General features: G+C 39.0%; 1 protein-coding gene across 1 annotated transcript in view; it reads right to left on the bottom strand.

Annotated features, from left to right (window-relative positions):
- Positions 1 to 389: 389 nt before the first annotated feature.
- LOC139721525 (alpha-mannosidase 2x-like) overlaps positions 390 to 13,017 on the bottom strand; it is a 220,830-nt gene continuing 208,202 nt past the window's right edge. Inside the window, exons 21-23 of the mRNA XM_071632875.1 lie at positions 10,709 to 10,896; positions 10,131 to 10,257; positions 390 to 1,181 (exon numbers count right to left, since the gene is read on the bottom strand). Of these exons, the coding sequence (XP_071488976.1) occupies positions 1,029 to 1,181; positions 10,131 to 10,257; positions 10,709 to 10,896 (468 nt within the window). The 3' untranslated portion in view covers positions 390 to 1,028. The remainder of the gene's footprint in view (positions 1,182 to 10,130; positions 10,258 to 10,708; positions 10,897 to 13,017) is intronic.

Consider the following 13,017-nt stretch of genomic DNA (forward strand, 5'->3'; position numbering starts at 1 on the left):
CAGTGCTTGTAAATAAACTTTTGAGTATTTCCTGCCATTTTGATGCAATTTGGTTATTTGAAATTTGAGATATCTACATGAATATGAACATACATTTGCACCACTGCAACTTATCACCATCTTGTCCTTTTTCACTTCCCATCTTCTCTACTTCTCAATAGTTATCAGAATTATTATATATCTTCCTATTCAATGTTCAAACTGGGGTTTGGTGGTTTGTGAAATTCCATTATTTTGTACTGGTTTACAACGAAATGGCTGTGCATACAGTAAGTAAGCATAATATTGCAGTTTTGAACATCCAAATCTGTACACTCTCTCTTACATGACACTATAGGCAGTTTCTGGATGCAGTTTGGGGACATGTTTGGGATGTCCCCAAAACACTTGATTATCAGCAATGATTTCTCCATCATATTCAACTTTGGGGTATGATCTATCAAATAAAATGAAATGCTCTTTTTGATGGTACAATGTACCAAATATTACACAAATTTAACATGCTGTGATAGCTCTGGTATGCTACTTTAAAGAGGTAGCTGACAGTGTTTGAAGACCACATTGTTTGTCACAGAGTTTGACCACAGCGTTTGACATTAAGGAATGATGACATTTGTGATAAAAGCATCACACACTATTAAACACTACCAAAATAAAGCGACAGAAAAATTCAATAAAAACAGACAGGGAGAAATCCAGGGGGAATCAACAGACTGGAACAATGAAGGAAGAGAGAGCTTCAACAACAGTGTTCATAATGTCACAAGTGACCACTGGTTGTGAAGGAAGTCTTGTACAATCAGTTCCTGACAGAAACTACTGTTACGGTGTAATAGATGAAAATGAGAAATCACTGATATGGCATTGAGAGTACAAGTACCTTATGCCTTCAGATTTGTGGATGTCTTACTATAATGTACCATAAGATCAACCAGGTTGGCGACTATTAAAGGCCCCTTCTGTGTCACACAGCAGTAATGCATGGAAAAACAAACTTCAATGAAGAAGATGACAGAGTGTGATTACAGTTATTGGAACTGAACTTTATATGTTTTGATTTCCATTGGGTCCACCTCCAGTAGCGCTGATTTTGGCAATTCCTGTCCATCATACATCCCTGATAGTGAAGTGGAAACAATACCTCTTGTACTCAAAGAGCTGAACAGCGATGATGGATTTATCTGTAAAATAAGGGAAAGACATATTTTAGGATTATTGCTAGTACAGGAAATATGTTCAGAGTAAGGTTACATTGTTGTTTTTTTTGTATGCCTTTCATTTCCAAAAGAGAAACTGGTGAAACAACGACATGAAATGTAAATAGACTGTTGACAAGACCATGAAATGCCACTGATCATGGTTAGTGATTATCACATGTAGATGCAACTTCAGCAAACTTCTCCAGGATGATTTAGATTTGCCGTTTTGACATCATGTCAACACTAACCAATATGCAGTGTCTACGGGGTGAGATGTAGCAGACATGCATCTTTTATATTTGATCTGATGGCACAGAAATGCCAGAGTTATTTCAGGTCTACTGCAATGATGGCTGTTGCAGGAAAATACCTATGCCTTACTTCCAAAGTCTGTATACATAACGCTCAGGAAACCTCAGGAAAGATAATCCTGGGAAAAAAGCTGCAAAAATCATTAATAATAACATTTACGTTAATATACAGTAACAGCAAAGCCCTTACATAACACAGTAAGACAGACAAGAGACACAGGGGTCTTGCACTCACACCATTTTCACAAGTTGTCACTATTACTCAAGAAGAACATAGCAAACTCGGGGATGGAGGAGCTCAACGAGGGCATGTTGTCCATTTGTATATTCTATCATCCTAGTAATAAAACCTGCAAATTTTGTAGATAAGTCTACTTTACAATGTAAAAAAAAACAAAAACAAAACTGGCCCCCAACTGGACCTGGCCCCAAAGGGGTCATTCCCTGGATCTGCCATAAACAAATTTGTGTCATGAATGTACATTCTGATAGATATATGATGTAGCCCATGGTTGCTTAAAGGTGTGCACGTATACAGGTTGATCAGATTAGTGGAGAAGTTTCTAGTTGGTATAGCTACGTTGCATGCATGTGAAATGAAAGAGCTCAGACACCCATTCTACAATGTTCTAGGAAGTGCCTGTATAATTGGCTGAGTGATGCAATACATGAACTGTACACTGTCCTTGAAGCTTTATATGATTGGTTGTTATTTTTAGCTAGACAGGTAGTCAGGGTAGGGATCTGGAAGGCTCTTGAAGTCACATTAGTCTGGGTGCCAAAGCCACTTTTTGGGCCTAACCTTGTTTTACCATCCACCCAATGTTTTTTGATGGTTTTGCCCTATTTCGAGGGTGCTGAATCCGAATCTGGATGATGCAACTCTTGCATCCTTGAGGATTTTGAGATATTCAAGATGGCCGCCAAAATGGCCGCCCAAACCGGAAATTCCCATGTATTTCCTTCTAAATGGTGAGAAATTGAAAACAATTGATGGTTTACCCTATTTCGAGGGTGCTGAATTCAAATCTGGATGATGCAACTCTTGTATATTTGAGGATTTTGAGTTATTCAAGATGGCCGCCAAAATGGCCGCCCAAACCGGAAATTCCCATGTATTCCCTTCTAAATGGTGAGAAATTAAAAACAATTGATGGTTTTTACCCTGTTTCGAGGGTGCTGAATCCAAATCTGGATGATGCAAGTCTTGCATCCTTGAGGATTTTGAGATATTCAAGATGGCTGCCAAAATGGCCGCCAAAATGGATTCTCAAACCGGAAATTCCGATGTATTCCCTTCTCAATGGTGAGAAATTGAAAACAATTGGTGGTTTTACCCTATTTCGAGGGTGCTGAATCCAAATCTGGATGATGCAACTCTTGCATCCTTGAGGATTTTGAGAAATTTAAGATGGCCGCCAAAATGGCTGCCAAAACCGGAAATTCCCATGTATTTCCTGTTAAATGGTGAGAAATTGAAAACAATTGATGGTTTTACCCTGTTTGCAGGGTGCTGAATTGGAATCTGGATAATGCAACTCCTACATCCTTGAGGATTTTGAGATATTCAAGATGGCCGCCAAAATGACCACCAAAACCGGAAATTATCACGTAATTCATTCTCAATGGTTCAAAATTGAGAGCAACAGATGGTTCAATCCTATTCCGTTTTCAAAATGGCCGCCAAAACCGGAAATTTCCACGTATATCAATTTTAATGTGTTGCAATTGAGAACAATTTAATTGATGATTCTACCCTATTTCAATTACTGTGCTGAATGCGAATCTGGACGATGCCACCCTTGCAGCATTGAGAGTTTGGAGATATTCAAGATAGCCGCCAAAATGCTTGCCAGAACGGTGAGAAATTGACAGCAATTGATGGTTTTACCCTATTTCAGGTTTGCGTCAATGGCATAATCTAAACCCAACCATAGGCCCTACTCTGCTGATAAACGAACGCATATTGTACATCCCAGTTTGAACTTGTTGTACAGTGAAACCAGCTCTACCGGATATCTTGGAGTTTGTAAGATACAGCTGCGCCAGGAATGAATCTTGCAAGACTACAGATGCGGTTGAATATTTGAAAGATTACACTGTTTCATCTACATATCATGGATATGTTTTGCACACTAACAATCAGTGGACAAGACATACCCATCTCATATGATCTCCAGATCATATTGTGATAGTGATGTAGAGAAGTTTACTGAGATTCCCAACACTACCTGTTTTAATCCATGAGCAGTTTTAATCGTTTCATCCATGAACACCCACATTGGTTAATTGGTTTACATTGGTGGTCTTGATGACATTGTTGAAGACAAGAGTTGGACATTTTTATAGTTCTGCTTCAAATTTTTCTTCAATATGATGTAATATTATATATATATATATATATATATATATGCATATATATGTATACATGTATAATATGTATATGTATATGTATATGTATATATACGTGTATATATATATATATACATATACATATGGGGCGACAAACCTCGTATCTACAAAATGTCACATGTTCAGGAGAGAAAAACAAAAACAAAACAAAAAGCAAACAAACATGGCAGCCAAAGCGCTACAACAAATGAGAGAACCTTTCCTTTGACATGCCATGGTAGCTTCATTTTGGGGGTAAGACAGCTAAGGTGTGGACAGGACATCATTAACTGATTATCTGACTGTTTATTAAAAAAAAGTCATTTTCACTAAAATTTCAGATACAGGGTCTTGTCGCCCAAGCGACGATGTCATATATACACACGAGGGGATGGAAAAATCACAGAAGACGCGCAGTAAAAAAAAACAAAAAACAAACAAACGACAACATGTAAGGTAATAGTTGATAGTCCAGTACTTACGAATATCATAATCACGCAGAGTGCTTTTGAAATTACCCTTATATTGATATCTACTATAGTGGTCATGGATGCAACCATTTCTAGTGACGTAATCAGAATATGCCACTGTTTACATAGCAGCTCAATTATTCAATCAATTACCGGAAGCCACGAGAATATGTACAACATTAGCACAATTTCTGAAGGATATCGATTCTGTTTTCTTACTTGATTTATGAGTTTTTCTATTTCTGAGTAATATTTTTTTTTTGAATCGCTTCCTTTCTGAGATTTTTTTTCTTCTTACTGCATTCTACTGTCTGACTGTTTTGTAAAGAGTGTTGTGTATATATGTATTTTTTCTCTCATCTTTTTGTTTCGCTATACCGATTATTGTCTATGTATCATCCTATACGTTGATTGTACCACATTATGTTTTTTGTACAGTGTATATCATACGGACTTGCTGAAAAACAGCCTAACGGCTGAGTGCAAGTATTTTTACCCGTGTTTAAATAAATAAAACAAACAAATAAACAAAACAAACAAGTTTCATAAGAGTACGTGGCGAGACTCATAAGAATACAAGACAAATTTCAACACAAAATACCAACAGGTCATAATTTAATATTACTCTAAAAGGATTAACTTCACATCAGTCTGCGGAGCCCCTATTGGCTACCACAGGCATTGCTTTATAACAATTGTGCATAAATAAATTTTACGTCTTATCTTTGTGTTTGTACGTTTCAGTATGATGTCAATATCATTTTTCTTTCCATTACGTGTTAAAGTTCCGTTTGAGACATATCGGAATATCTCAGTATATTACAATACCATTGTGACACAGTGACAGTCATTTTGGATGCCATTAAATTGTTGGCTGATTTGACAAATTTGCTTTACCGAGTTGAATTCAAGAATACGGATTATTGCTTTTAATCCCTCGCTTCACGTTCTGGCACAATATTTCACAATTTATAAGAAAATATCAAGGAATTTCCGTTTATACAGGACATTTGTAAATATCTCAAAAACTTCAGCACCCTCGAAATAGGGTGAGACCATCAATTTATTTCCAAATTTTCACTATTTAGGAAAAAAATATTAACATTGGAATTTCAATTTCTGCCAATTATTTGGCGGTCATCTTGGACATCTCAAAACCCTAATGCAAAAATGGCAAGAACAAAATGGCGAGGGTGCTGAATAGGGTCTCAAAATTTTCAATATTGACAGTTATTTTGGCGGTCATCTTGGAAATCTCAGAACCCCCAAAACACAAGAGTCGCATCAACCAGATTCGGATTCAGCACCCTCAAAATAGGGTAAAACCACCAATTGTTTTCAATTTTACACCATTTAGAACGAATTAGGGGGCCTACATGGGAATTTCCGTGTTTGACGGCCATTTGGGGGCCATTTTGGCGGCCATCTTTATCATCTCAAAACCGTTAAGGATGTAAGAGCTGTATCCTGCAGCTTCAAATTCAGCAAACTCAAAATAGGGTAAAACCATCAATTTGTTTTCAATTTTACACCATTTAGAAGGAAAAAGGGGGTCTACATTTTCCATTTTTGGTGGTCATTTTGGTGGCCATCTTTATTATCTCAGAACCCTTAAGGATACAAGAGTTTTATCAAGATTCTTATTCAGCAGCCTCGAATTAGGGTAAAACCATCAATAGTTTTTCAATTTCTAACCATTTAGAAGGAAATACATGGGAATTTCCGGTTTTGGCGGCCAATTTGGCGGCTATCTTGAATATCTAAGAACCCTTAACGATGCAAGAGTTGCATCATCCTGATTCGGATTCAGCACCGTTGAAATAGCTTCGAACTATCAATTGTTTTTAATTACTAACCATTAAGAAGGAAATACATAGGAATTTCCTGTTTGGGCGGCCATTTTGGCGGCCATCTGGAATATCTCAAAATCCTCATGGATGCAAGAGTCGCATCAGCCAGATTCGGATTCAGCACCCTCGAAATAGCTTAGAACCATAAATTGTTTTGAACTTCTCACCATTTAGAAGGAAATACATAGGAATTTCCGGGTTTTGGTGGCCATTTTGGCGGCCATCTTGAATATCTCTATATCCTCAAGGATGCAAGAGTCACATCAGCCAGATTCGGATTTCGCACCCTCGAAATAGGGTAAAAACCATTAATTGTTTTCAATTTCTCACCATTTAGAGGGAAATATATGGAAATTTTCGGTTTGGGCGGCCATTTTGGCGGCCATCTTGAATATCTCAAAACCCTCAAGGATGCAAAAGTTGCATCATGCAGATTCGGATTCAGCATCCCCGAAATAGGGTAAAACCATAAAAAAACATTGGGTGGACGGTAAAACAAGGTTCAGCCTTTGGCACCCAGACTACATGTACAGGTATGTAGCCCCAGGTTGGAGAGAATTACAGAATATTCAAGAAGGGGTGAATGGACCTATATAAGCCACAGAAATTCTGAAGTAGGCAGAGTACCCAACACCTCTTCTCTGAGAGTTACGTCACTTCTGGCTCTGAAGCGACTTGTTTCAGTCAGTCCTCTGTTACCTGCTGACCAGCTATATTTGTGGAGATAAGGCCTGGGAGGCATATTGCCTGAGAGACATACTGCCGGTGGAAAACTGACTTGCCTACATTGGTGACTGACACCATTCTCATGTCAATAGATTTTGCTACATGTTTGTTGAAGCTGTGACGGGCTGGATTCCAAAGCTAGATAATTACTTGCTGGATTATCATTCACGTATTGACTGGACGCGGTCATCATAATATCTGGATCCTACCAGAGTGCAAATGATTTTAAGTTACCTTTTTTAGATGAATTGCCAACAGAGTGTTATTTTTCGCTGATCCACGAACATGGTTTATCCAGGTCACAACTTGGATGGTTTGATAACGTGGGGAAAAAAATGTGTAAACAATGTGTCTGTGCTATAAAAGAAAATGTTTGATTGTCTGGTAGACCATACGGAGGTTGTGCATTATTATGAAAAAGTAATGTTCAAATTGATGTTCAACCTCTCATAACTGAGTCTTCAATATTAGTAGCTTTTACAGTAGAACTGAATAGTACTGGAAAGTTGCTGACTGCATGTGTATACATGCCTTTAGATGAGTGTTGTGTATCAGGCAACTTGAAGGAATGTGAAATTGTGATCAATGATATTGAAGAGTTAATAGAAATTGCTCAGGTGGATTATATATGTATCAGTGGGGATTGGAATACAGATCACATCAGAAAAGCTTATCAGACAAGGACTTTTTTACAGTTCTTAGGTAGGTGTTCAATGTTTACACAGCTGCGTGCAGTCACCAGCTGTTCGAAGCGCCTCGTCAATTCTCTCTTCCGTTTCTCTTGTTCAGCATGTAGGCATTCTCTCTATTTTCTCTCCCTCGCTCCCCCCCTTCTCTCTCTCATTTTCTCTCTCTCTTTCTTCCCTTTCTTCCTTTAATTTTGTTTTTGTCCCATTCCGTTCAATTGTATCTCCCTCAGTTCAGTCATGTCATGTTGTTGTGTCTTTGTCGTTGGTTCCATTTTGTCTGAATCGTTTTTGTGTAATGTATTTGTAATTGTATGTGAAGTAAGTATTTTTGGAAGAAATTCTTGAGTGGTCCACAATCTACAAGCACTGCTTTTTAGTGGACCTCTCAGTTCTCTTTTTTTCTCTCCTCAAAATATAACTTTGTATCTTCCTGTATGTATACATGATTTGTCTCTATTAGTTTGTTGTATATTGTTTGTCCTTCGCACTCTGTACTGTATATATGCTTATGACGGTTTTTCTGATTTACCTTGTGTTATGTTTTGTTGGAAAAAAGAAATGAGAATGAAACAAATGAATTGAATTGAATGTTCTGATTCAATACGTTCTTTGGAGTTTACTTTTTGTAGTAGAGTAATAGAGTAGTAGAAGCTCTCTCGTGCTATTTCAGGCTTATTTTTCAACATACAATGACACTAAGTAAGAAATCATTTCAAGCGGGAGACACGCAGCCAGGGCGGGAGAAAATTAAATCTCAAGCCGGAGAATGGGAGATTTTGTTTGCAAAAATGGGCTTTTGGCGGGAGATCTCCCGTCGAAAGTGGGAGAGATGGAGTTTCTGTAATAATGATAATAATCATAACAATGTTAATAATATGAACAACAACAATAACAACAATAATAATGATAATAATAATTATGTTATGGTGCTTTATATTGGTGTTTCTAAGTGCCCTGGTGCTATTTATGCAAGAAAACCAGCATACACAATAATATAATGAAAGGGATGGGATTTCAGGAATTATGTCTGATTATATTATTAACTAAATGCAAAATATAAGCACTATACTTGCAATGTTGTTTCTTCATGGCAACAACAATGAAGGGATTATCAGATTACACTGAAATTGATCATGCTCTATGAACACATTCTATCCATAAATTAGATAAACTTTCAGAGCAGTAGCATCATCTTTTGAAAAGTTATTAGAGTTGAAAGTGAAGAGTGTGTACAGGGTTTTTAAGAAATGAAAAGGGGACTTCTAAGACACACTTAATCACACTATTCTACCTCCCCTCAAAAAGAGTGTTCTAGAAAAACTGCTAAAAACACATTTTCTAATGCACTCTATGATCGCAATGTTTACATTAATGTAGAAGTATCGTTTAGAAAATATGAAAAACTCATGATGGACTAGGACACTTTCATCTATTTGGAGTCCCCACACAAAATCAGTGAGTGCGACTTTTTGCTGGTTTTGTGATGCACGGTAACCTATGTGGTACACAGAACCAACTGACTTTTCAACCCCAAATCTAAAAACATGTGAATGGAAAGATTCCTACTATTCACATTATACATATCACACTAAATGTGACCCGCTACAACAAAAGGATCCGAAAGTCTGGAGAGGACAATTTTCTGAAAATGACATGACATTATTCCCTTACTCTTCCACTTTGATTTCATATATAACTCGACTCTTAAAAGTACTCGGTTGTGGAAATATCAATGATTTTACTAGCACATGTCGAGTGGTTTAGGAAAACTGCCTTCAAAGTTTTCCTTCCAACACTATCATGATCAAGGGGAAGCAAGACACTTTTCACCGCTTGACAATAGAAGGTACATTGTATGCTCCTAGCAACCTCCGCGATGTTCATTCAAGCTTAGCGCCAGCAATCTATGTATGACCAATCAGTAACCAGGAGGATGCTATGCACTGACCAATAAGATCACTCCCTCATTGCTCGGGGCAGAGTCTAGCTACTGCACTATATCCAAATTTTCAGACATGTTTCTGTTCTGTTTAAAGTTGGAAAATCATGGCCAACAAAAATGCAGTTTTCTTGCCTTTCCTTTGAACATTTAGCTTCGAAATTTCGGCAAATGATAGATGATACATTACTGTAAAAGTGGATATTTTCGACTAATTTTTCATGCTCGGCCAGTTAAGAAGAGTTTCGCGTGTTTTCAATTCTGCAGAATCAAGACATCAACTACTGCAACGTATGGCAAGCAAAATATTTGCTTTATTTTCACGCTAGTTTCTGGTTGCGCGAAATGCACGAAAACTTCAACATTGCGAAAATTTCCACTTTTACAGTAGACTATAAAATTATGCCACAAACAGAAATCAGATGGTTTAGACCAATTTTGATGATCTCACTTCAAATTCGATTTTCTCAGGTCAGCCGTAAGAGACTTCAGGATCCGTTTGTCATAGCGGGTCACAAATTCAGCTACGGAAAATAACAGTTGTAATCAACTCACTCTCCCTTCATTGGTAGAGCATTGTATCCCTGCTGTAAGGAAGCCGCAGTGGAAGCCTCTCCGGTGAAGAATAAGCAACGCCTCCCTCTTTGGCTTCATGAGGCTTGCATCCTGAGATACTCTCGTTCTGAGGACATTAAAAAAAAGAATAGAAGGGAAATTTGTCAATATTCACTGCCCTTATGCATATGGAACAAAGATTTTTCTCATCCTTTTCATACTTGGTCAACATGGACATAGAGTCTGACCTAAATGGCATTTTATCGGTCTCTCTTCATGCTAAATTACATGTCACATGAAAACAAGACAAAAACTAAGCTTACGACCTACAGTTGACGGCATGTGGTGGAGCCTCTCATCTGCCCACTGGTTATATGGTATGTCACATCGACTCAATCAAAGATAATCTGTATGTTTGGGTGAATAAAGGATGCATGCTCCTCTAAAACAGTTATACTGCACACCGTTATACATATACCCTCCATTAGCAGGTTGATTTCTACTACCCGAAGTGTAGACACCAACAATAAGACAATAACAATTGATTATTTCAATTTTAAACTTGTTCTGTGACATACCTCAAGTTTACCAAGTGGATGTCACAGGGCAGGGATGAATCAATCAGGTTTTGGTCAGACAGTAAACGGCCTGGAGACTCCATCCCCACTTCTGGCACAGTGGCATGGAAGATAAAGATTGGATGGTTGAGGCTGTCAGATAGGTGGTGGCTCTGGAGGGATGGGTAACTCATAGTGGTATGTGATTCCTATGCATAAACGAGAAAAAGAGAAAGAAAGGGAGAGGGAGAAAGGGAGAAAGATATTCAGAAGAGGGGAGAGAAGACTTTAATATACCCATGAACATACATGGAAGTAAATGACTAGCTAAAAGGTTATCAAATTTGTAGGTTAACCACACTCTAAACACACCCTTGTGCATGATTAACTACACATAGGATGACTCTGCTTCTCATGCAATCACAATATCTGCCTAAAGGCCCTGTCACACCTTTCAGGGCAAGCCTCGTGTGCCACTTGCAAAGAACAATTTTTGTTACCTGGAGGTCCCAGCAGATGGCCCGCACATGACAGTACCTAGCATGTATCTCGCCCGTAGTTATCCGCAGTTGTGCACGCAATGCCTATTTACCTGCAGCCAAGTTTAGGCCCTGTCACACCTTTCTGGGCAAGCTCCATGGGCTTGTTGCATGTGGGGAATTTTCCAGCATGCAGGACAATTTTTGCGGGTGGACAAGGTCTTGGGCGAGTTTCGCATGTGTCTTACCTGCTGGACCCGTGCTACTTACATTCTACTTACATGCATTCTGTGTGACCCGCGTGTCAGGCACATGGGTGGCGAGTGAGGGTGACAACTTGGTGAAGGAATCCCTCTGAAGGAAATTGATATGGCAGAAGTCCAACAGAATGTCATTATCTTTGCCGCAGCCGACTCTCAACTAACCAGTTTAAAGGCAGTAACTGCCCCTCAGCATGCACGCAATTTGCTTGAATAGCTCATTCCACGCCCGCAGAACTGACCAGCTACATGGATATCGGCAGTTTCGACATCATTCCTTGCCAATAAAAAACTCGTATTATGCTTATAGAATGCCCACAGATGACACGCACTTCCGGCGCATAGGCATATGTGTAGATCCACGGGCAACTTATGTACTTCAAGCAGGTCAACTGCCTGTGACTTGCGGCAGCTACAGGCCTCCTAATGGTGTTCTGTGTGGACCTCTGCGGGCAATCCCCGCAATTCACCTGGAAAAAGTTTTGATCATGCTCAAAACTTGGCTGGGGGTAAATCTAACTTGTGTGCGCACCTCCGGACAACTACGGGTAAGATATGTGCTATGTACTGTCAGGTGCAGGCCAACTGCAGGGAGCTCCGGGTAACAAAAATTTGTCCCCGCAAGGCTTCCCCAGACATGGTGTGACAAGGCCTTGAGCATGCTCAAAACTTGTTCCGGGTGAGTTGCGGGCGTTTGCCCACAGAGGTACACGCAGAACACCAGTAGGAGGCCCTTAGCGGCAGCACCTCGCGGGCAACTCCCACGCAGGTCCCTGTATGTCACTCGTAACTGAAAACGGATCAGTTTCGAAGCTCTCACGCAGGTCACATGGAATACACATAAGTAGCAGGTTAGTAGCACGCGTTTAGCAGGTAAGATGCAAGTACGGAACTCGCCAACATCCTTGTCCGCCTGCAGAAAATTCTCCTGTGTGCTGGAAAATCCCTACTTGCAATAAGCCCACGTATCTTACCTGGAAAGATGTGACAGGGCCTTTAAAAACATGGCCTTTCATTCACATTTTGGATTGACCTTTTATAGCCCTCTATTTTCATCCAGATCTTGTACCCTGACAAACTTTCTAGTCATGATCCACTGTATATCATAGTTTCTATCTTGTTTTTTTTTGTTTCTTTTGTTTCTTTTTTTTTAAACAAAAACTACACGTCGTACATGGCAGCTCTTGAAACCTGCAAGTTGGTCACTTTAGCCGATAGGAGAAGACAGCTGAGTCTAGAATTTGCTTGTTGTTTGGTTAAAAACCCACTCGTATCCCACTGGCTCCCTGCTAAACACCAAGGGCATCAATAAGCACTGCATTTGAACACAAGGTACCAGCAATATAAGTGTAAAACAAAATGGTTGCAGGACAGTGCAATACCATATTTCATTAAACTGCTGAATAACAAAAATTAGAAGTTTTTATGTATCTGCATAAGTGGCATTGTATGTTTTCTGTTTGTTCATCAGTCTATTTGTTTGTGTCGTTTGCTATATGGTATTATTTGCAATAGAAAGATATATAAAATATTGTGGATTTGAGTAAATGACTGGATATTTGGTACATATGAAATAATAGTGAGGATTTGG

This window comes from Diadema antillarum, unplaced genomic scaffold (genome assembly GCF_040938485.1).
Source record: "Diadema antillarum isolate AM-2024a unplaced genomic scaffold, OU_Dant_1.0 scf00000001, whole genome shotgun sequence".
Classification (NCBI taxonomy): domain Eukaryota; kingdom Metazoa; phylum Echinodermata; class Echinoidea; order Diadematoida; family Diadematidae; genus Diadema; species Diadema antillarum.